At 33.3% G+C, this 23848-nt stretch overlaps 1 protein-coding gene across 2 annotated transcripts; it reads right to left on the bottom strand.

Moving 5' to 3' along the window:
• Positions 1-15438: 15438 nt before the first annotated feature.
• Positions 15439-22218, bottom strand: LOC143054614 (uncharacterized). 2 transcript variants are annotated; one of them, XM_076227628.1, is made up of 3 exons: positions 22155-22218; positions 17666-17924; positions 15439-16023 (listed from the first exon to the last, which is right to left on the bottom strand). In XM_076227628.1, the coding sequence occupies exons 1-3, from the start codon at positions 22179-22181 to the stop codon at positions 15956-15958; spliced, it is 354 nt and encodes a 117-aa protein (XP_076083743.1). In that variant the 5' UTR covers positions 22182-22218; the 3' UTR covers positions 15439-15955. The 2 variants fall into 2 exon arrangements, with proteins under 2 accessions (XP_076083743.1, XP_076083744.1); XM_076227629.1 differs by lacking the exon at positions 22155-22218 and adding an exon at positions 20394-20525.
• Between the last annotated feature and the right edge of the window lie 1630 nt (positions 22219-23848).

Here is a 23848-nt window from a genome sequence, read left to right as displayed (position 1 = left end):
CTGCGTTTTTGAAGTTTAACAACCATTGCAATGAGCTGTGGTCCGTTCGAACGATGAATGCTCGGCCATACAGAAAATGACGAAAACTTTTGACAAAGTGTACTACTGATAAGAGTTCCTTTCTAGTGACACAATATGTCCGTTCTGTTTTTGATAATGTTCTGCTTCCAAAAGCAATAACTCTCTCTTTACCATCAATTTCCTGTGATAACACAGCTCCGATAGTGTTATTACTTGCGTCAGTGTCTAGGATGAATGGTCTAGATAAGTCTGGATGTGCAAGAATGGATGCTTTAGTTAGTTTTCCTTTCAAGGCTTGAAAAGCTTCCTGACATTCTGCTGTCCATAAGTACTTTCGTCCTTTTTCTGTTAGTTGATGGAGACATTTGGCGATTTTTGCAAAATGTTCTATGTATCTCCGGTAATATCCACAGAGACCCAAGAATGAACGTAATTCGCTCGCTTCAACTGGAATGGGCCAATCCTTTATGCTCTTTATCTTTTCTGGATCCGTGACTACACCTTCCGCAGTGACGACATGTCCAAGAAAGTTAACTTTCTTTGAAAATAGTGTGCACTTCTTGGGTTTGAGCTTTAGGCCAGCTCCCTTTAGTCGATCAAAAACCGATCGCAGATTTTCGAGCATTTCCTCAAGCGATTTTCCAACAACAATTATATCGTCTAGATAAACTAGACATATACTCCACTGCAGTCCCGCCAATACTCTCTCCATTAATCTTTCAAAGGTTGCTGGTGCACAGGCAAGGCCGAATGGCATTTGTCGAAATTGAAACAGTCCCCGTCGGCTGGCAAATGCAGTTTTCGGGCGATCTTTCTCTGCCATTTCCACCTGCCAGTATCCCGAACAAAGGTCTAAAGTAGAGAACCATTTATTTCCGGACAATTGCTCCAATCTGTCGTCGATGCGGGGGTAATGGATATGCGTCTTCTACTGTTAAATCGTTGACCTTGCGATAATCAACGCAAAAGCGTGTAGTACCATCCTTTTTCTTTATCAGTACTATCCCAGACGACCATGGACCGTCGGCTGGCTCAATTACTCCGCGTTCAAGCATGTCATCGATATGTCTATCGACTTCCTCTCGCATATGAATGGGTGTGCGGCGAGGCGGTTGTTTTACTGGTGCATTATTTTCTGTATTTATGGTGTGGCGCACCAAATTAGTTCTACCTATGTCCCTGTCAGATGCTGCAAAAAGATCTTTGTATTCATTGAGAAGATTTTCAACTCCACGTTTTTGCTCCTGGCTAAGATTTTCGCTGCAATTACTCAGTAATTTTTGCAACTCAATTCTTAGGTTCTGATCCTTATGTATATGAGTAATATTTTGTCGTCGCTTATCACGTCTTGGATAGGGCTTATATTTCTTCAATTGTCCCAGCTCTTATTATCTTCACTACATTCGATACATTCATAAAGCGCAGTGGTACGGTTTCCGAGGCTTTCACTAAAGTTCTTGCCATTATGGCGCTGTCCTTTGCCATGAATTTTTCACAGGGTTCAATGATTCCTAAGCCTACTTCATTCTTTGTTAACGGATATTCGTTAATGTGACCCCGGACCGAAGCTTCTGTGCCTGGCTGTATGCATGTATCTTCAACTACAGACACTCTATAGCAACCAAGCCGCCCAGTGAAGTTCAGTGGTATCACCTGGTTATTGCAAACCATATGTTCTTCTTGTAAATTAATCAGACAACTGTTTTTCATGAGAAAATCTAAACCAATTATGCCATCTAAAGCAAGATCCGCTACTACTGCCTCTGCTAAATATACGTTTTGATCAATCCAGATGTGAAATTCACCTTTTCCCGTAACGTTTAGTTCAGTGCCGTTTGCTGACATAATAGTTTGAACCACTTGATTGAGGTTTGGCATCTCTTCCTTTCTCAAACTATTGAATAGTTTATTTGATATAAGAGTGACAGTTGCGCCTGTGTCAACGAGAAAACTGGCATTTATATTTCCTATAGCTACGTCTATACATGCCTCTGCTTCTTTCGTCGAATTATTTTGAACATTGAGCTTGATTTGTTTTCTCCGCTGTCTTCTTGTTCGAGAATGTACCGGCCTTGCAGAGCCATTCTCATGGTTCCTATATTGACCGTTCCCGTTTTCACCTTGCTTTTGTAACCTACATTCTCGCTTAAAATGTCCATATTTACTGCAATTGTAACATTGCTGATTCCGTTTCCATTCCGGATCGGCAGTGTTTCTTTGTCCGCTGTTTTTAAATTCATTTAACTCCATCCGAAGTGATTCTAATTGCTTAGTAAACGAATCCATCATTTCTGTAAACTTATCGTCCTTAGATAATTCTTCTGTAATAGTATCTGCATGCGTAGCCTGCATCTGAGGTTTTACAAAATCTTGTCTTTTCTCTGCTTTGTAGAACGCCTCAAGTTCGACAGATAAACAGATTGCTTGGTTTAAGTTTTGCGGTCTGGATTGTTTAATTTTTAACCTCATCTCACTATCGTGCAATGCATCTAAGAAATAATCCTTTGATAATGTTTCTTTTACTTCAGTGGGTGCTAGTGGGTATGCTCTGTTTACTAATCGCCGTATAGTTTGTCCTAGTTCTGGCAAGGTTTCACTTGCGCGCTGGCGTCTCTCCTTTAATTGAACTCTGTATAGTTCGTTCTGATTTGGCGGAGCAAAACGCTCTTCTAATGATTTCACTAAGGTCTCATAATTCATTTTCTTATCAGTTGGTAAATCGCTGAAGACACTCTGTGCGTGCCCGCGAAGGGCAGTGGCAAGGTAAAGCCCCTGTTATATTTGTCCCAATTATTGATGATAGCACATGCTTCAAAGTGCGATTTAAAATCAACCCACTCGCCAGACCCATCATAATTGACCAGTTTGATTTCTCTTCTCGTATTCTTTCCAGGTGTGCATACTTTTTCCTGGTTATTGACAGCCTGTTTTGCATTCCTTTGGCTAGGTCTTAAGATAGGAGAAATCTCCACTGAACCTCCGCTACTGGTACCGGGCGTGGCGCTAGTTGTTTTGTAATGCCCTTGCTTAGAACGGGCTCCCTGTTCATGCTCACTTGCGTAAGGTACAAACAATGTTGGAGCATTATCAGCTCGTTGAAGCTGTGTTTGGACTGTGCGCTCTGTGACATCGCCGAAATCCGTGCGCCTCGTCTGAACAATACCAGAATCTGTCAGGTTTCTAGGTTGCTCTTTTGGGGTAGAGTGTTGTGGTGTCAAAAACCTAGGATTTTGAGTTTGTCTCAACTTCTCTATCTTTTGCTTTACATATTCCTCTAACGTACTTATATGCTGTAGTAAATCGTCTATGTTTAATCAAGTATCGGTGCACTTGCCAATATCCCACCGCTGCCACCACAATTATGTCACGTACTCGGTGTAGTGACTTCTGGGTATCGTACCCGAGTTTACCCCTGGATATTGGAAGATGCACCGTTTCTTAGCTTTCTATCTTTTAAACTTATATTATGGTCTCTGTCACACAATAACAATGTGTGGGACGTTTTTCTGTCTCTAAAAGACCTTGTGTGTCCAGCAACAACCAATGCAAACCTATGCACTATTACACCTTGGCTATATTCAACCTTTGCACTCCTATCTTGTGCACTACTATCCTGTGCACTATCTGGCCTAGTCTAACTATGCACTGCTTAACCAGTACTCTCTCTGGTTTATGCTTTACTTGTGCACTTTAACCGCACAGTCGCCTAGGCACCTATTAACCGGTGCGTATGTTCCTTTTATATATATCCTCCTGCAACCTTATTCAGGTACGCAGATAGATTCTTATTCAGAATCTATTTAATCCTTTATAAATGAAATAATTACCTTCTTGCTTCTTCTAGACGTCTTTACTATTCAACAAGCGACCTTTGTTTTGACAGCACATCAGCTTATATACTAAGGTTTTGGACCATACCATTTAATGTAATGTAATGTAAACAAAACAAAGTCGAAAGTAGACAACAGTTCAATTTTCAAACTATACGAGTTCGTATAACAATGTTTCAGCGTAATCAAAGTAATAATAAGTTAAACCTTAGTAAAATAAAATAGGTGAACCATGTTCATCATAAAACAACTCCAAATGGTTCCAAAATCCTTTCATTACATTAAAATTTACAGGAAATGAGTTTGTGGATTATTGTGTGTTCTTGGAAATGTACAGTGAAAGAGTGAATATTTTCGTATAGGGGTAAATTCAGTAAAAAATCTCCCATTGACTTTAACGCTAATCTATGTATGGAATTAATTTTATACCTGATTTACCTTTAGAAATTGGAAACTTTCATATAACATTCATGAAAGTACAAATGTAGCCCTATCTTTTGCACTAATAAAAACATAGGGTCATGCGGCATTTTTGGGCATTCACATGGCCTTGTTTACAAACACTGTAGATTCGCACTGAATTCCTATACTGACCCCCATTACTTTTCAACCCTGTAGTAAAAGAAAAATAGTACACTCAGCATTTACTTTTTATTTATTTTTTTCAACTCCAATTTTGATCCATCTGCCAAAAAATATTTATTACAAACATTATCTACCAATCAGAAGAGCATATGACTTCAGTGTTATACAGAAAGCTCTCCCCTAAATGGGCGGTCCCTGAAGACGTATATTTTTTAGTGAATTTACCCCAATAACGAGAACTCGCGTTCTGAAATCTGACACAAACATGTATATGCAGCTTTTCCTGTAATCGCAATAATTATTTTCGCATTTTATCTTTTGTGGCAAAAACGAAATAATAAATGCACGCAATAATTTCAAAATTTAAAGTATACAGAGTGTATGATTTAGTTGAATTTTATAAATAATGAAAGACCAAGGGGTCTCACCCTCATTTTAGCGGTCTTAGGTAAGTTATCGCTATATATTTTGAATATCCACTGGCAGTTTGGGCGCTCTGTAAATATGGAAGGCAGGATGTGTACCCAAATTCCTATTAGTCACGTGTGTATCTACCTAATAACTAAATGTCTGCATAATATAAGAAATATTGAGAGATCAGGGGGCTCTCACCATTACCCTGTGCCCTTTGTCCTACTATTTTGACAATTTGTTGCTTAAAAGTGACAATCTAAGCCCTCCATAGATAATAACAAAGATGACATAGTTCTGGGAAATCTTGCAAAAAGTAAAATCACAAAAATACTGAACTCAGAGGAAAATCAATTCGGAAAGTCTATAATCACATGGCAAAATTAAAAAACAAAACGCATCAAAAACGAATGGCCAAGAACTGTCATATTTCTGACTTGGTACAGGCATTTTCAAATGTAGAAAATGGTGGATTGAACCTGGTTTTATAGCTAGCTAAATGTAACCTTTATATATACAGAGTCTATGGTTTAGTTGAATTTTATGAACATTGAAAACCAGGGGGGATCTCAGCCTCATTTAGGCGGTCTCAGGTAGATTTTCACTATATATTTTGAATATTCAACTGTTACTTTCGGCGCTCCGTAAACATGGAAGACAGGAAGTGTACTCAAATTCCTTTTATTGACTTTTGTATCTACCCCATAAGTAAATGTCTGCATAATATTAGAAAGATTGCGAGATCAGGGGCTCTCACCATTATCCTGTGCCCTTTGTCTTAAAATTTTGACCATGTTTAGCTGAAAAGTGACAATCTTAGCCCTCCGTAGATATCAAAGATGACTTTATTCTGGTAAATTTTGCATGCTAACACGTCAACCTTTATATATATAGAATCTATGATTTAGTCGAATTTTATGAACATTAAAATACCAGGGGGTCTCACCCTCATTTAAGCGGTCTCAGGTAGGTTTTCACTATATGAATATCTTTTTTTGGGCTTTCCATAAAAAAAAATATATTTGTATTTCTAAATGTTTCTAGAGTTATCGATTTTTCTTTTTGTTTTGAGAAATATCATGCATGTATGTAGCAAATTTACCTGACGATATCTGGATATGGGTATTTAGTCGGATCTTAACACGTACTTGTGATTTGTTTAAAACAGGTTTTAACGAAGAAATGTAGAAATGTTCAGAACTTAATTAAATCTGTTTTTGGGTAAGATGGTGCAAGCATACGATTTTTATTGCGTCTTACACTTTGAGAAGCGAATAATCTTTAGCTACTTTATTTAAATATTGTGTAAAAACGTAATTTATGAGCTATGAAAGTCAAGTGGCTCAAGCATTTTACTGAGGAAGTTTTAAAAAAATGCAAAGAAATATTTAAACAGTGGGTTAGATTTCATTAGTCTTTACTATCTATAGATTAACAACTTTTGGTTATATTTATAATTTAGAATCATCATTGAAGGTGGAGCGCGATTGCACAGTTAATTAATTATATTGATGTGCCATTTGTATGCAAGAGTGACATTCCGTTGCATTATGTGATAATTCGAAAAAGTTATGCGAGTATTGTCTCCCTTTAACAGGTTCATTATTTTATAATTAGGTTTAGGTTTCTGATATAAATTTGAATAGTTACAAAATGAATCAATTCAATATATTTTAGTTTTTGGTATTGTTGTATCAAAAACATTGATGTACGAATATAATTTCATAAATTTGAAACGTTTAAAATGATTACATACCAATATAAAGAACCGTTCATCATATTTGAAAAAGACTAATATGATTAAAATTCGTATTATTGATCTCCCCTTCATGATAGATTGATTGGGAAATGACCCAGAGTTATCTAAAGGTACTAGCAAGCAATTTTTAATTGTAGCTTATTTAACGTTAAAACAACTTTCCACTATAAACAAATGTTACTTTATCCAAATGTAAGGACCTTGTTAGCTAAATCTACAAATTTTATTAGATATTATGAATTTTTATTACAATAGATTAATATGCTAATGTATGTTAAAGTACATCGTTGATGTCGTGTTATTGATAAAAATCTATATTACATAAATACAAATATGTAACTTAGAATTAACGACAGCTTGGAGAGGTCATTAAACGATTTCTTACTTATCTTGTCACTCTCTTAACTATGAAAATCATACTTTAAATGTTATAATTTTTTTTTCTTTTTTTTTTTTTTATGATTTTCAACTCAATTTTGAATATCAAACCAACTGCTAGCAGCCGGTTGGATATTGAATATCGAATAACGAACCGGCTGCTAATGGGTCTGATGTAGACGAAACGCGCGTGACGTCCTTTGAGGATCAAAACCCTGTTTTGACAGCGTTTGTTTAACTGAATAACAATATAATAGATTTGTAAGCTAATAAATATTTCAGGTACTGAGCATTTGTCGTCATCACGATAAGATTGTCTAATTGGCAAAAAACTTTATAATTCAACTTACTAAATAGGTACTAAACTTTCTAAAAGGAAACTTTTTAGAACTGTCTGTATGTTTGTGTTGTATGTGTACCTGATGTTATTACATGTATGTTTTGTTTATTAATATCAGTCGGTTTGAAGAGCTCTTAAGAGCTCTTGTTCATTGTTATTGTGTATATAATAATATATGCAACCCGACTATATATAAAGATTACTTTACTTTACACTACTTACCGAACATCTCCGTGGTTCGACTGTGGACTGTAAAAATACAAACTGTAAAATAAAAACATTTTTCTGAAAACTATTACAAACAATCAATGGTTGAACATCTGTGATCTAAATCGCACCAAAAGTTTTACAAGTCACGAAGCTTTTGAAACGTTGTACCAATAACAATGATATCACTGCGGTTCTGACATTGTATGTTACAGATTGCGTAATGGGTCTTCAAAACATTATGTTATCCATGCTTGGACCCTCTTTACCAGTGGAAAGTTTTGTAAAGTTATTGTTATTTTCATATTGTTTTAAACATTCTGGTACGCAACTCGATTAAAACATTTGTAGAAATGAAATATGCAACTTAACAACTGGTGACATGCGTGCATAATATCAAATTGGTAAAGAAAGAGGACATTCGAAATTTATCAGTTGGAGAAAACCGCTAACACAATGACAAAAAAAAAAAGACAAAAAAAAAAAAGAAAAATCTCACAGCTGTCTACCAGACACTACACAGAAAACTTAAGAATGGGAAACAGGAACCCCACTTTAAACCAAGGGTGATCTCAGATGTAAAATGTCTTTTTGAAATCAAATACTAGTTAATTCAATTCATATTTATTTAAGATTCATGCGATTCATAAAACACGATACTGTCTGCATTTGACATCATCGGTATGCCTGGTTTTCCTCTTGTAACTCGTGTCAGATTCATGACAGAAACAGCTTAAATGAATACATGTCAATTGAAAATGCAAAGTTCCTAATCTCATGGAGATAACATTCTTTATATCAATGTATTAGTGTTGATTTCCAATGTTTGGTTTTGCATTTACATTGTCTAGTCCTTGTTCGTGTCTGTACGGAAGTTGGTCTTATATAATACATAGCATTCGTTTGTTTCCCATAGCATATAATTCGTCGTATGAAGTGCTCAATAATGCTCAACAGATTACAGGGACTATTGTTCAAATGTATTCCAATAACACAAAGCACACCGTTGTACGAACTTCAAGTAAAAGAAAAATCTATACAATTGTAAGATCCAGACGAGACTTGAAGATTTTTTCAAAGTTGCAGCGTACAAAATCAGAAAATGAAAATAGTTTTTATGACATGTATAACGGCGGCCTTTAAAGTTGCTCTAATACTTTTACTCATTACATATTGAAGAAAACATATTTGTTATATTTTTGTTGCCTGTTTTGTGTTTTTTGACTGTTTGTAATTTAAAAAAAAGAATAATTGAATTTAACTACTTATATTTGGTACACTGAGGAATACAATCAACTTCATATAAAAGAATGTCTAAAAAATAATGCACTTGGAAGAAAATATGGCCAATACGTCAAAACAGTTTAGTAACAAAATAGATTCATTGAAGTATAACTATTGTGCTGAAAAATACAAGTATCAAGGATAATATATATCAATCTAGATAAAACGGTACGACCAGTGGTGATAGGGCAATATTTTACCTTAGAGATTTTAACGAGACTTGAAGTGTTTTTTTTTCATAATTGTGGCGTACAAAATCAGAAAATATAAACAGCTTTTGACATTTGCGTTTTAATGAATAGTGGTTTCTGTAGTAAGGCATATCCTACTGTAGAACAGATCATGAGGCAGCTGGAATATTTTTGCACAATGAGTTTAATCATTTTGTACACATACATGTAACAGTTTTAAACAATTCACAAATATAATTTCGTTTTCCTCCCAACTGCGGCATGCTTCATGTTTTGATATAGAAGTGAAATTATAGTTCAATTTTAAACCAGAACGTTTTCTTCAAACGTTATCTACCAAACTGATATTTAAGCTTCGTTCTTGTAATGCGAAATAATTTTCATGTCCAACAATACTTCAAAACAATGAAAAAATCTTTTAGCTTGAAAGGAGACCAGTAATTGTAAAAATGTTCAATCCCGTATTTGTTTTAGAGAAAGTACGCTGTGTGAATGTATAATTATATTATTTCTTTTCTTTTTCCAATTTTTCATTCTGATTGCCGTCCATAATATAACAGTAAAAAAAAATCAAATAACTTGTCAAATCCCTTTCTAACCTGAATATGCATGAACTAGTTTCCACTGAATCACAGTAGGTATGGTGTCCGGCTAGGATCGTGGTTTTTCGAGTGATTTGGTCCATTTTTTTTAGTGTAGATCGGGCTTTTTCGAGTGATAAAACATGCATTAAGTTCAATTAATGGATATTTCGTAATTATAACAGGTTTTAACATTACTACCCATCTTATATTGAATACTAAGGATGTTTTGATCAATAAAGAAGCAAAATTTCCTTGTTTTTAATCAAAATAATCAGTGTTTGTTATTGTCCGGGTTTTTTCGAGACCAAGTGTGAAATCGTCCGGGTTTTTAGACAAATGGTCCGGGTTTTTTTACAGAAAATTTGAATAAGAAAAAAGGTATTCTAGACTTTAAAAATTACTTTTTTTCTAGTTTATAACTGTATTAGTGAAGGACAATATAATATATTCCCAATAAGTCATCAAAAACAGATCAAAATGAATATTTTTTCAATTTAATGCAAATTTTCTGTTAAGAGAGCGTTATACAGCTGCTTTCCAGTGTTCATTTAGGAATTACTTGAGCCTTAAAAAAACGGTGTCAGAACATAAAGCAGGGAACTCATATTCATGTTAAGTTAATTTCATGCTACTTTTGATTTTACAGTTAATCATATTTCTTCTGGTGATCTCCGAAGATTAATAAACGAAACCTATTAATAAAAAAAAAAAAAACATAAAAAAACACACACATAATCCACCCCATTCTTATTTCCATTAAACACAAAATTTGAAAAAAATTCAGATAAAATCAACATGCAATAAATAGTTTATATGCCTAAATCCTTTAGCAATTATAGACAAATACAAAATGTGTATATTATATGCTATCACCAGCTAGATTGTCAAGTGCTTCGAACGACACTTGCAACAACATTGTAATATCTTGATTAATATTCATACTTTCCACTTTTTAGACACTTTTCTTTTATTGAAAGAAATTCCTCATGGTGTTTAGTTGCTGTATGGCCAATTATTACATTTGTATAATCAGACTTCTCACAAATGTAGCATTTAGTCATTTTCGGTTTCCATTTCTTAAACAATAAAACAAATAATACAAGATACAAGACAAATAGTTAATGAAATATCTAAGATGTATATACTCTTTTAAAAACAAACATATATCTCATCCTATACAATATTATTAGTTACATAGTGTGCTAGTGACCTAATACGGTATATATTCGAGCGAATCCCCATATGGAATATACTGACCCCATATATACCGTATTAGGTCACTAGGACACTATGTAACGAATTTATCTTACCGACTATCTTAACGTGTGAAATTAAAACTAGTGACCTATCAAAATGAGCAACTCTTCAATACTCTTAGCATTTAAAGGAAACTACTTCTATTGATCCTACAAAAACAGATACCAACAAATTAATAACAACTTTTTAGGTTAAATTGTGTTTTATGAATTTATCTTAATCATCAGTTTCTTCGTCTGTTTTTCTCAGTACCGTTTTGTTTTTATAAAGGGACGCAACACCACTACTAACCGTGTATGAGATAAGCCCCCGCTTCCCTACTAACCTAATATGAAATATACACGGTCTCTACGAGGGCGCTTTTAACCAGTCACATTCCTAGAAATGTTTTGGAGGTAAGATACAGGAAGGTGTGGTATGAGTGCCAATGAGACAACTCTCCATCCAATAAGAATTTATAAAAGTAAACCATTATAGGTCAATGTACGGCCTCCAACACGGGGTCTTGGCTCACACCGAACAACAAGCTATAAAAGGCCTCCATAATAACTAGTTCAAAAACCATTCAAACGGGAAAACTAACAGTCTAATCTATATAAAAATCGAGAAACCAGAAACACGTATTATCAATTTCATAAACAAACGACAATTACTGTACAACAGACGAGTATAATCAAACTCACTTGGTTATTAACGTCAACGAACAGGATCATATGAGTATTGGGACCATATAGGTATACATTAGGAACGACACAATAAACTTATCTATAACAATGACGGTTACATGAAATGTATTAATTTTATAGTTCAAAGGCTACCCAAAACAGCACAAGTTACAAGTTGAAACCCATTGTCTTTCAATTAATTGTCTTCATCTGAGTGTATCTGTTTTCTGCCCGACTCTAGTATCAATTATTAGACTCTTTATCATGTCGACTTTTTTTGTCAGTTAGTAAAACAGTTGAACTTTTTGTTTAACAGTTTATTAAGACATTTTTGGAAGTTATCTTTTAATATAAAAAAGAAGATGTGGGATGATTGCCAATGAGTCAATTCTCCACAAGAGACCAAAATGACACAGAAATTAACAAGTATAGGCAACCGTATGACCTTCAACAATGAGAAAAGCCCATACCGCATACTCAGCTATAAAAGACCCTTAAATAACAATGTAAACAATTCAAACGAGAAAACTAACGGCCTTATTTATATAAAAATTAACAAAAAACAAATATATAACACATAAAGAAATGACAACCACCGAATTACAGGCTCCAGACTTGGGACAGGCACATACATATATAATGTGGCGGGGTTAAACCTGGGACAGTGGTATAACAGTACAACATAAGAACGAACTATAAAAATCAGTTGAAAAAGGCTTAACTCATCAGATGGACAAAAATAAAAGTGGATGTGGCCGGGTACTTGTATATCCCAATTTGATTCCTAGTCGACATTTTACTGTTCAGTAATAGTTATCCTTTTGAGGTTCAAGTACTTATATGGTCAGGAACACTTATATTAGATTGTTGACATCACGGATATATACTGTACATGCAATTCATCAGATGTGAGAAAAAGAATATATACCAATGAACGATACTTGTTTAAAGTGTTGATACACCATATGCCTTGAAAGTACTTAATTTGAGGCTTTATTTTATAGTTTTTAAACGTAAACACATATTGTTTAGCTATAAGAAATGTGTATAATCACTTGATAAAAAAAGGACACACTCGAAAAAGCCCGGACTGCTCTCGAAAAAACCCGGACAAGAAAAACTGAATTTAGTCTCAAAATTGTTATTTGGATGGAGAGTTGTCTCATTGGCACTCACGCCACATCTTCCTATACCTACCAAATAAAAATGTGGCAGGTTTGGTGTAATGTTCAATGCAATTCAAACAAATCAATTACGGTCGTGTTGCTAAATCTTGAGTTTTCTGTGTCGTGTTATTACCTGTTGTTTATTTTTCAATACCAACATTTGACATTGGTTTATTCTTTTCTTCTAATAACGATCTTCATACTTTGGCAATCTTAAAGCAATGTTAAATCATATTAAATCAACCATTAAAGACATTAATCCTAAAACAAAATGCATGAGGGTCTGGATTTGGGGGGGGGGGGCGTTATTCTGTTTTCACCCCTTTTTTCTCTGATCTTTAAAAAAATAACCCCTTTTTTCTCTAATCTTCAAAAAATTAACGCCTTTTTTCTCTAAATTTTTTGCCCCTTATTCTCTAATCTTCATTTTTAAAAGGCATTATTCTTTAATCATTTAACCCCATCCAAATCCTCATGCATTTACGTTAGTACTTGAGATTTTTTTTATTTTAATTTAATCGATTAAAGCAAAGCACTGCAATTTTACGGTTAGAGATAATTCCATATCTTCATCTCAGATATTTCAAGTTTCAAGCAGAATACTTTTGTGTGTATGTTTTCATCTGTATTGTATATACATGTACCCTCCGCTTCATAAGTATGGTTTACTTATGTCTAATCCATTTCACTTTGAGTGAATAAAATATATTTAACCCTTCGCTACCGTTAGTCATTAATGTATCGGTATCAGATCCCAAATTTAAAAGGGAAAGGTGTTTAGTAAAGAAGCAGCAAACAAAAAGGTCTTCCGTTTCGTCCGCATTACATGCAAGATTGAGCCCACCACATCCAGCACTCGAGACGAGAACACATCAACGAGACCACCTGGGCGGGAATTCAATGTAGTAAATGTAGGTTTTTTTTTTATTTAAAAACACAAAAACACATCATTTATACCTGAAATGTTGACCGTATTTCCACTTTGTATTCGTAAAAGCAATAGAAGATTTTTTAAAGAAAATATCATCGAAATAATTGATAGTTTATGTACATTTATTGCAGCATGATTCTGTCTATTATAAATGTAAATAGTACAGGCTGTTTCTGAATTATTTATCACAGTAAAAAAAATACGAATCAAGGTCTACTTTCGCTTCAAGGAACTCGGTATAAAATCTTGATTGATTTTCGCTGTTGAATAAATATGATTAGATAAATTGAAAAGAGATAAAAATTCTGATTAATTCTTAATTATTCTTAATTAAATCTACGTAGTAAGTTAATGGGTTCAACCTTATGGTATAATGTTTGGCATATCCGGTATTTCATCAAGGCATGACATTTACATCTTCTCACTTTTTGCTGTCACAGTTCATTTTACAGCATTTATTTATAGTTTAATGTCCTATATTTGTTAATATCGAGAACGGTATCATTTCTGTAAGACGAATATGTATCTGATCTTACTTTCAATGTAATGATTGTTCGCTTTAGTGCATTGAAGCTGTTTCAAAATTCACACCCAGTGCTAGTGTTATATACATATTTTCGTTTTAAATAAGTGTTGCTAGTTCACAGTCTGGTATCTGTATCATTCCAGATTCGGAAACGGTTATTCCGTATGCGGCGTGATATTAGCTCTCTCTTTTCTTGTCGATGAGGGTAGCAGTCGTTAGTTTTATTTGAGTGCAAAGTATTACATCAAAAACTATCTAGTTCGTTATTATATGTGTCCTTAACATACAAAAGTCCCCTAAGGATACAGGACTAGACAATCAGAAAAATCACACAATAGATTATGAAACATTTACGTGTGATTTTTGTTGATATCATGCAAACAAAAGAAACATTGGTTCTTTTTCTAGTTTGAACAGTTTTATATTTGTCTTTTCGGAGCCTTTGATACTTACAATGCGGTATGAGTTTTTCTCATTGCTGAAGACTACATGTAGTGACATGCTGTTGTTAACTTTTTTGACATTTGATCTCTGCTGCATAGAAGTCTCGTTGGTAACCGTAATCATACAACTTAATTTTATATTGGTTAGCATTTTAACCATATATCCGTTAATAAGGTTTATTCTTAATTTAAAATACAAATTGTTGGCAGCTGAATTTACCAACATAATGCTAGTTTTCTGTCTGTTTGTGGCGTACTATATTTATGCCGACTGTCTTTCCTTTAAAACCATTTGAGAACATTTAATTTGGATTGGTAGCCCGGCGTGGATTTTGTACATGTATGTTATTGCATGATAGTCTGTGGGTGTTTAGTTTGATATACTAGTAGTCGATGGACATGCATACACCAGTTTAAACCAATAACACACTACTGAACTTGTGTTGAGGCGTCTTCTAAAATTGTCAATTTGTATCATGCACTAATAATGAATACATTATATGATAATGTTTGCTTTGTTTTCTGTTTCCTCTTTTAATGAAATTGTTGCATTTCAAAACACAGTTTATTTTTTTGGAATGTATCTTGCCATCATATTGTTTTTAGTATTTAACTATATGTATATGCATATGTCTGTCAATAACGACTTAGTAAATGCGTGTTGAGTTGTGTATTTTTTAAATATTTTTTCTGTCGTGTACGCATCGTGGAACCATCGTGGACATGTCGTAGCTGATGTGACCACTCGAAATATTGTTTTGACATTTTGCACGACAACTATTTAATAGATCTTCCACGACAAAAAATCGTACGATCTGTTGTGACCGGGGCTTAAAGTTCAAGCTTGAAGTACAAAATAATTAACACAAAATAATCAAAATTTATTATGCAAACTATACAATCTGAGCTTTTCAAAAATATATAATAATCAGCCCTCAAAGCTGAACGTGTCTAATTAAATGTCTTAAGGCAGCATTAAACTATCTCAGTCATGCTAAATATTGTCCAGTTATTATAAGGCAATCAACATCCAGTAAACAGATAACGTTTTGCATACGTCATTGTTCATATCCGGCATTTACGATACTTTGAGATATGACAACCAGAACATGGATTAAAATGCATGTTTTTCTTATTTCATATATAAAGCTGCCAATCGATCAAAACATTTCGCATTAAATGGACGGAACTATTATTGCCTCGTTGTCATAATAAAAAAAGTTTATACAAATAAGTGGCTAAAATAAGTACGGTCCTGTATGCCCAATTATTCTCCAAGAGTTGTTGATTGATAAATCAAACAAAGTGTAACCTCGGCCGATTCTGTCCCTGTGCACTCGTTTTATTCCCCGGTATAGAGCTAACGCAAAAGTTGATTTACCCAGCTGTAGATGGCCCTGTGCCGTTTGATGTGCTATTTTGTGAGTTTTCTATTTCGTGCATTTCTGAAAAGAAAAGTATAGTTGAATGTTTACAGTAGATAATAAGATAGTCATACACACAAATGGTGATCTTTAAATATATTGGCTGACAGACAGTTTTGTTCCGTCGAATGCTTTAATTTCGGTTAAAAACAGCCCATGATGTATGCAGGCAACACAAGAAGGAAGATTCGTCAGCTGAGCCTACCGAATTATTATATCTTTTATTTTCGCTTATAGTTCGTAAACCTCGTGCAAACTATTTATAAACAAGAATGTGTTCAAATTACTTGGATGCCCATCTCGCACTATCATTTTCCATGTTCAATGGGCCGAGAAATTGGGTAAAAAATCTAATTTGTTATTAAAACTAGAAAGATCATACCATAGGAAACATGTGTAATAAGTTTCAAGTTGATTAGACTTCAACTTCATCAAAAACCACCTTGACCAAAAACTGAAGCAAGACAGACGGCCGAACGAACGAACAAACGGACGGACGCACAGACCAGAAAACATAATGTCCATCTACTATCGCAGGTGAGGCATACACATAGCGATATATAATTAAATCTTTATTCTATGACTTACATGTGTTTGTGATATATTTTTAAACATTGTCGTTAAGCGAGAGGTTTGGCTGTTCATTAAACCAGGTTTAACCCACCGTTTGTTTTAAATGTCAAAAGCCAGGTCAAGAATATGGCAGTTGTTATCAAATATTTCGTTTCTATGTAAGCAAGCGTGTTTTATTTTTTTTTGCACTTCATTGTTCCTGTTGTTCCCTGTTTTTCCTCTTATAGTTCACATGTTTCTATGGATTTGTTTTCCCTTAATCGATGAATGACTTTTGATCACCGGTATACTGCTGTTGCGTTTATCTTGCAAAAGATTCAATGATCACTTTTGTTTCATAACCAAAAACACAGATTCAGATTTAAAAGAATCAATGTTTATACTATTATGGTAAAAGTAGCACTTTCATAACAAAAATAGTGTTTATATCATTTATTCAAAATAACAAACACATTTGCAGATATGACAGTTTTGTTAAAAGCGAAATATATTTGGCCGTGCGCTCTGTTGTTTACCTACTTAAAATTTTCAAACAACCATGGTTTTTTGGTAGTAAAATATAGTTGCTTTTCGAAATGTTATGTAACACTACCAAGACTTTGAATATTGGCATGTCGAAAGGTGTTACATGTACAATTCTGGATAATTATATCAGGGTTTTATGAAAATAAAACTTTAACTCACGAAAGAGAATTTAGGAAATTATGAAAATTGAAAAAAAAAAACAGTTTAATAGGTAGGGATTGTGAATTGGTGGCCCAGTGCCCGTATGCAAAAAAACTAAAAGCTAAATGATTTGCTCCGAACGACGGACTTTTTTACATGTCCTACGATAAATTAGTTTTACGATTGGAAATCTTTACTTAACTAAAGTAGCTTTATACATACGGCCCACGACACCTTGACAGTTGAACAAAAAAATTTTCAGTGTTTGATTTATAACAACAATACAAAAAGTGACCTTCTACTGTTGTCTGCTCTATGGTCGGGCTGTTGTCTCTTTGACACATTCCCCATTTCCATTCTCAATTTTAAATATAGAACGAAACATTCCGTACTGGAAGCTTTTCTGCCATAAATAGATACGCACCTGCCATGAAAATAATTCCACCACTTATTCCAAGAAGCACCAATAAAAGTATTCCCCAGAATGCAAGTTTTGATCCATTGGTGTCAGAATTAGTTTTTTCTCCTAGAAATACTGATGTGTAAAGATTGCTGCGTCCAAATGGATGTAAAAATTCGTCATTTTGCTGTCTTAGTGCATGCTCAACAAGATCCCGGAATTTAAAGTCTTTCGGAACTGTTTCGTCTGGTTCGAATGCTGCATTGACAAATTCTTGTGAGGACTGAAAAAGACAACAGCACATTGCAATGCAATCATGTAAAGTTTTAAATATCGAAAAGCCTAAAAATTTCAATCTCCGGCGCCTTTGAACATGCGTTAAAAAATAAGTAACATTACAATTTAGCTTCAGTCATTAATTAAGATATTGGCACAATCATAAAGTGTTGAAATACTAGGGTGAAGATTAATTTTAGCAATTCATTTCTCAAAGTACACCGCGTTCAAATTTACCATAGCCATTTTGTATTACGAACAACAAAATGGGTACAACGTGTTGACAATATTTTTGATATACTTTAAGATATCCGAGATTCACACCAATTAATCTTTGGTAGAGATTGGAGATTCATACCAATCTTTGGTAGGTCTGGCTTGATATGTATTGTTCCATGTAGTGTTTAATAGACTTGTTTTTCATGGGTTTTTTGGTCATGGTGTCGTCGGATTTTATATCATTTATGATTTTTTTACTTGTCCTGTTGGTATATACATTTATCTTTTTTAGCAATGTCTGTTCTAATATCAGTCCTGTAAAATCATAATGGTTTATTGTTATAAGCATAAAACATAGTATTACCCCTTTAGTTGTTTTTTTTTTGTGTCCGTAATTGTCCAACACAGAACATAAGTCGTCGTGTAAGTATTGTAAATTTCAAACAACGTTTTTTTTCTAAATGCTATTGAATTTAATATAAAGTTGTAAGCGTCTGACAATTTGATGCAAATGGAGAGTTGGTAGATCTTAACATTCTGAATATTTCATAAATGTCATTGTTTCTTTATTTTATATCTAGGTTTTACAGTAAATAGAAAAAAACTTGAATTTTACTCCTACTCTTTATATTAAGCCAGGTCGGTCATGCCAGTGTTGGTAAGCAGGTGATATCATCGGACACATTGATTTTAAAAACTTTATTCATGATTGTACCCCAATGATAAATATGGCTGAGATTGGTTAAATTGGTTGAGACTGTTGTTGACAACGGCAATGACGTTGAGAGGTCGGAAAGCGATGAACGATCTTGGACTATGTATATGGCTAGTGATGGTAAAAAGTTAACGACCTTGTGTGCCATGCAAGCTAAATGAGAAAAAGCAGAACGCAGAAATCTCCTTTAATTGTTGTGTGGGGAGATAGGTCATTACATATGAATCACACACAAAGCTGTCTTTTTTTATATCAAAAGTCGACACAATATACTATGTGCCATGCAACGAGAGATATCCAATTTACCGTTGTGTTGATTAGTAATAAGATATATTGTTTAGCAATGGTATTTTTACACGCGTCGTAATTGAAATGAAATATGACAACACAGATTGAAAATAACTTTCTCCACCTTTCAATTTCAAACACGATAATAATGATATATTTCGAAGGCAAATGATAATTCCTAACAGATTGAAAAGATGCAAGGAATTAACTTCTGATAGATCAAATTGGCAATTAATCAACTGATCTTGACCAAAACATGATAACTGAATTCCTCTTGTCTAACAAATATCTGTACAATTGTGTAAATAATTGCAAAACATGTAACCAATTATATACCAAATGGCTGAAGTTTTGTCATTAATTCATTGATTATTTTCCAGAATTCGCCATCAATCTAATAGTATGAGAAAAAAAATACACTTCTTTCATATCAACTTTGAACTTGTTTTGACGGCACGCGTACGTTTCAGTTACTTTTTTGTGCCATAATAAAAACTAAAATAAAAAAGGCGATGCGATAAAGCAAAAACTAAACTCCAATTTCTTCGTTCGGAATGTGGTTCTATAAACTAAGTCTTGAGATGATGATTATCAAAGGCGGGCAAGAGAAAGTAAGTGTGGTGAGACATAACTTTTTCTGACTGAATAATAATCTTCACCACTTCACGATTATTTAAAATTTGTGTGCGAATTGATTTTCACTGTTGTACACATTTTGTATTTTGCATTTAAATACAATAATCGTTTTCATTCTGTTTTAGACAAGGTTATTTTAAAGTTACTGCCCTTACCAGACTAAGATATGCATTTCAAAATTCGTCCTGACCCCTTTCCTTCTCGATTCTCAAACGGTCGTCTCTTTACTTTCCTTGAAAACACATTTTACAAGTAAAAAATAGATAGGTATGGTAAGAATTGATTTGATATAGTAGACTTGGCATTGATTTGTATAAATTTAACAATGTATATAAACGAGAAGGAAAGGGAGGGATAGCCATTATGTGAAATCGAATTCTGATTTTTTTTTTCGAGCCTACATAATAATTTTTTCATGATACCGTAAACTCGTACTAGCCTTTCATTTTATCATGTCGTAAGACCCAATTATTCTATTTGTGATCTAAGATCTCGTTTTCTTGTTGAGTAACAATATTGTTAACCTTCAAAGTTCAGTTTTTTTTTTGTTATACATTTTTTCCCGAATGAGAGCCAACATTGAATTAAATGTATATGAATAAAAGTATGCTAACTTACGTCAAGCTTACTCATGTCCTCATAGAAGCCAATATAACACACACATTATATTATTTAAAACATTCAATAATCATTAACAACATTAAAGTAAGAATATTACTCTCGATCCCAATTAAAAGATAGATAATAATCTAAAACTGCATTTAAATATAATATAACATTCGATAATTGCTATATTAATTATTAATATATAAATTGTTGAAAATACATCACATCTTCGATTTTGAATGGTTTAATATGGCTCCAAACTAGTTTGTGTATTATGTACACAACAGGTGTGATCGATGGGGACGATGTGACTATACATTTGTACCTGCAGCTGGACGTTAAATAATAATGTTGTTGATTAATTTGTATAAAAAAAAGAACAGGGGACATTTAATCGCTCTTTAAATATTATATTACCGTAAGGCGTTGTAATATTATTTTGATACAGTCATTTGATATATAAATAAGATACCAGAGGTGAATTTAGGAGGGGACAGGGAGAAAGCCCCTAATGAGTTAAATATATATATGGTGTCTTACTCCTAGCGTCTCAATATCACCACCCACCCACACCCTGTCTGTCCGGTCATCTTTACAGTAGATAAGTTTCAACACATAGTCAATACGTTAAGCGTTTAATTACATTTTGTCTTGAAAAGTTGTGAATACATTAGAATCTGAAATTAAATTTTATTTAATAATCAATTATATTTTTCTCTCTAAAATATCACATTCAGAATATAAAGTGACTGTATATCGTATCATGTTACAGACACAGTGAAATTTAATTTTATTTAACAATGATCATATAATATTATACATGCACATATATGTTTTTTTCCCCAAATACTACGTTTTTTCTAAAATATATGTTTTCTCTAAAATATATTGTTTTATACATGTTCCAGACCATACGAGTATTTGGACCGTATACGTATACTCGTACGGTCCGACCATACGCGTACGGTCGGACCGTATGAGTATACGCGTACGGTCCAGCTGAACATACATGTTTTGGGATCATATGGGTTAAATGTTAACGAACATTTATCAAAATCTTTATTTTTAGTTATACAAATTGTTATTATTACAATAAGATGGATAAAGTGAATAAGCGAACAATTAAAATCAAATACTAAATTTTGTTTAATTTTATATCCGTGAATCATATTTTGTTACTCTGGCCCAAGATGACACTTGCTTCCACAAGGAACGTCATATATTTTTAACATTAACATGTTTTGTTCATGCATGTTCCTTTGCATATGCATTTTTTGTAAAGTTCCTAAATATTCTTAAACAATTGTCCTCCCACATTATGTTTACTTCCGATAACTTCAATTTCAATGAGCATAATGAATTACTGACATGCTAAGTACAGGAGATTAACAGATTAAATAAGCCTGATTTTTTACAAATAGTTAAAATACTAAGTTTTTTTATTTCAATAACTATTCAACTTTTTATGTTAATTTGAGATATAAGTTATGTTGATCTGTTATATACATTTGTATCTAATAAACTTGACCAAATTCCTAATATTAGTCAGACCGTACGCGTACGGTCCGACCGTATGCGTATATTGAAAAAGTACGCATACGGTCCAGACCGTACGCGTACGGTCCAAATACTCATACGGTCTGGAACATACACAAATACAAGCAGGTAATTACAAGTATTTCATGTTAGTTTATGAATAAAATTTATTATTTTAGCTGTCTTCGTATCCACTTTTATATTTTTTACATATAAATATAAAAACATTTTACATACCACTATCAAGTTTGCCCTCGATCCCATGTTTCCCTCTAGTATAAATGAAAAAAGTCAATTTAAAATAATGTTTTATTTAATAATAGAAATGAGCGAACAAAGCGTTTCCCGGACATACGCTGCAAAATTTATGGTTCATTGAAAAACTAGCATAATAAAGAAAATTTCGCCTTCCGTCAAAATAACGGTAACAGCTTTACATCGAAGATTTTTCAATCAATATTGCATTATTATAAAAGGTATTCCTTTTACTATCAGATCAAAAAGTGAGAAGTTAATTTGCACGTGTCGATCGAAGCGTGATTAAAACGTGGCAGTTTATATTTTTACCGGAAGACTTGAACGCCAGCTGATATAACATATGTTTCACTTTATAACAAAAATCATCAAATGCGTTTTACTAGTGGTAGTGAATCTGTTGCCATCAAATGTATTGTTTGAACTAGAGAATATTACATTTTTTATCAAAGGTCACAACTTTCAAGGTCGTCGTCGAAGAATATATATGCATGTACAATGTACCACCGAGATGAGAATATGAATATTTGATTTTGATTTTAATTTTGTCATAAACTTGAATCGGTCTTGTTTTTGATTTTTTCCTAATTATATTATTCTTAATTTAATGAAAAAAGTTTATGATTTTTGTAAGAAAAAACGGGGTTTTATCATTTTTGTTTTTAAAAATAATTTGGCTAGCAGTTATTTACAAAAATATAACATTTTGTGTTTCGTTTTCAATTCATTTTTATTAGTAACAAGACGTTATAAACTCGATTCGAGCACTGAAAACACACAAATGAAATAGAAACTGGAAGATCCGAAAGAAAAGAAGTCCACGAGAGGACATTTTTTAACTGCAGCTCTATTATTGAAGGTGAATTTCATGTCATTTTAAAATGCCCATTATATGTAGATCTAAGACAAATCATGATATATGAAGCTTTAGATTTTAATGAACGTTTTAACCTTTTGTGAGATAATGAAACATTTGTATTTTTATTTAGTAACGATGTAATGTTGCTACTATTTTTGCCAAAACCTGAAACGCTATTTTATTAAGAAGACATAGTATTTTATTCCACTAGTTCTTAAAGAAACAAATGTTTTATTATTATCATTTAGTATAAGTGTATATTGTAAATTTTAAATATAAATGTGTAAAAATATGTTTATATGTATATATTATATATTACAAGTCTCTCATAAATCTTCTTAAGATTGGTGCATACAATGCAAATGTTTTAATGTTTTAGATCTATTTATGAGAATCTCATTTTATGTTTGTATGTGGTGAGACTATAATAAAATATTGAATCTGAATTTAAATCTTGAAACACACACGAGAACGTATACAAGTAGCCACGGGTTCAATCTAGCTACAGTGGAGATCACTTCTAACCTCTCATTAAATCTGTCAGAATCTGTCAGGAGAACTGTTCTAGGACAGTACGTAGAACTGTCAGCCTGACACCTTTTAGTCAGTTCTAGGTTAGAACTGTTCTAGCTAGAACTGATTTGGTCAGTTCTGCCTAGAACTGATTTGGACAGTTCTACCTAGAACTGATCCTGACAGTTCTACCCTAGAACAGTTTTAGACAGTTCTACCTAGAACTGACCAAATCTTTGGTCAGTTCTACTTCTAGAACAGTTCTGCGGTTAGAATTGATAACAAATTCTACGGCCAGAATTGA

Source organism: Mytilus galloprovincialis, chromosome 12 (assembly GCF_965363235.1).
Source record: "Mytilus galloprovincialis chromosome 12, xbMytGall1.hap1.1, whole genome shotgun sequence".
Lineage (NCBI taxonomy): Eukaryota > Metazoa > Mollusca > Bivalvia > Mytilida > Mytilidae > Mytilus > Mytilus galloprovincialis.
Note: the sequence above shows the minus strand (reverse complement) of the source record. Positions and strands in the feature narration are given on the sequence as shown.

Bases quoted from the DNA above. Each gene is read 5' to 3' on its own strand.
- LOC143054614 (XM_076227628.1), bottom strand. From the start codon at position 22,181: ATGGGATCGAGGGCAAACTTGATAGTG. The intron at 17,925-22,154 runs GTATGTAAAATG...TGTCTTTTTCAG, and splicing joins CGAGGGCAAACTTGATAGTG to TCCTCACAAGAATTTGTCAA. The intron at 16,024-17,665 runs GTGCGTATCTAT...TTTTCTTTTCAG, and splicing joins TGGAATTATTTTCATGGCAG to AAATGCACGAAATAGAAAAC.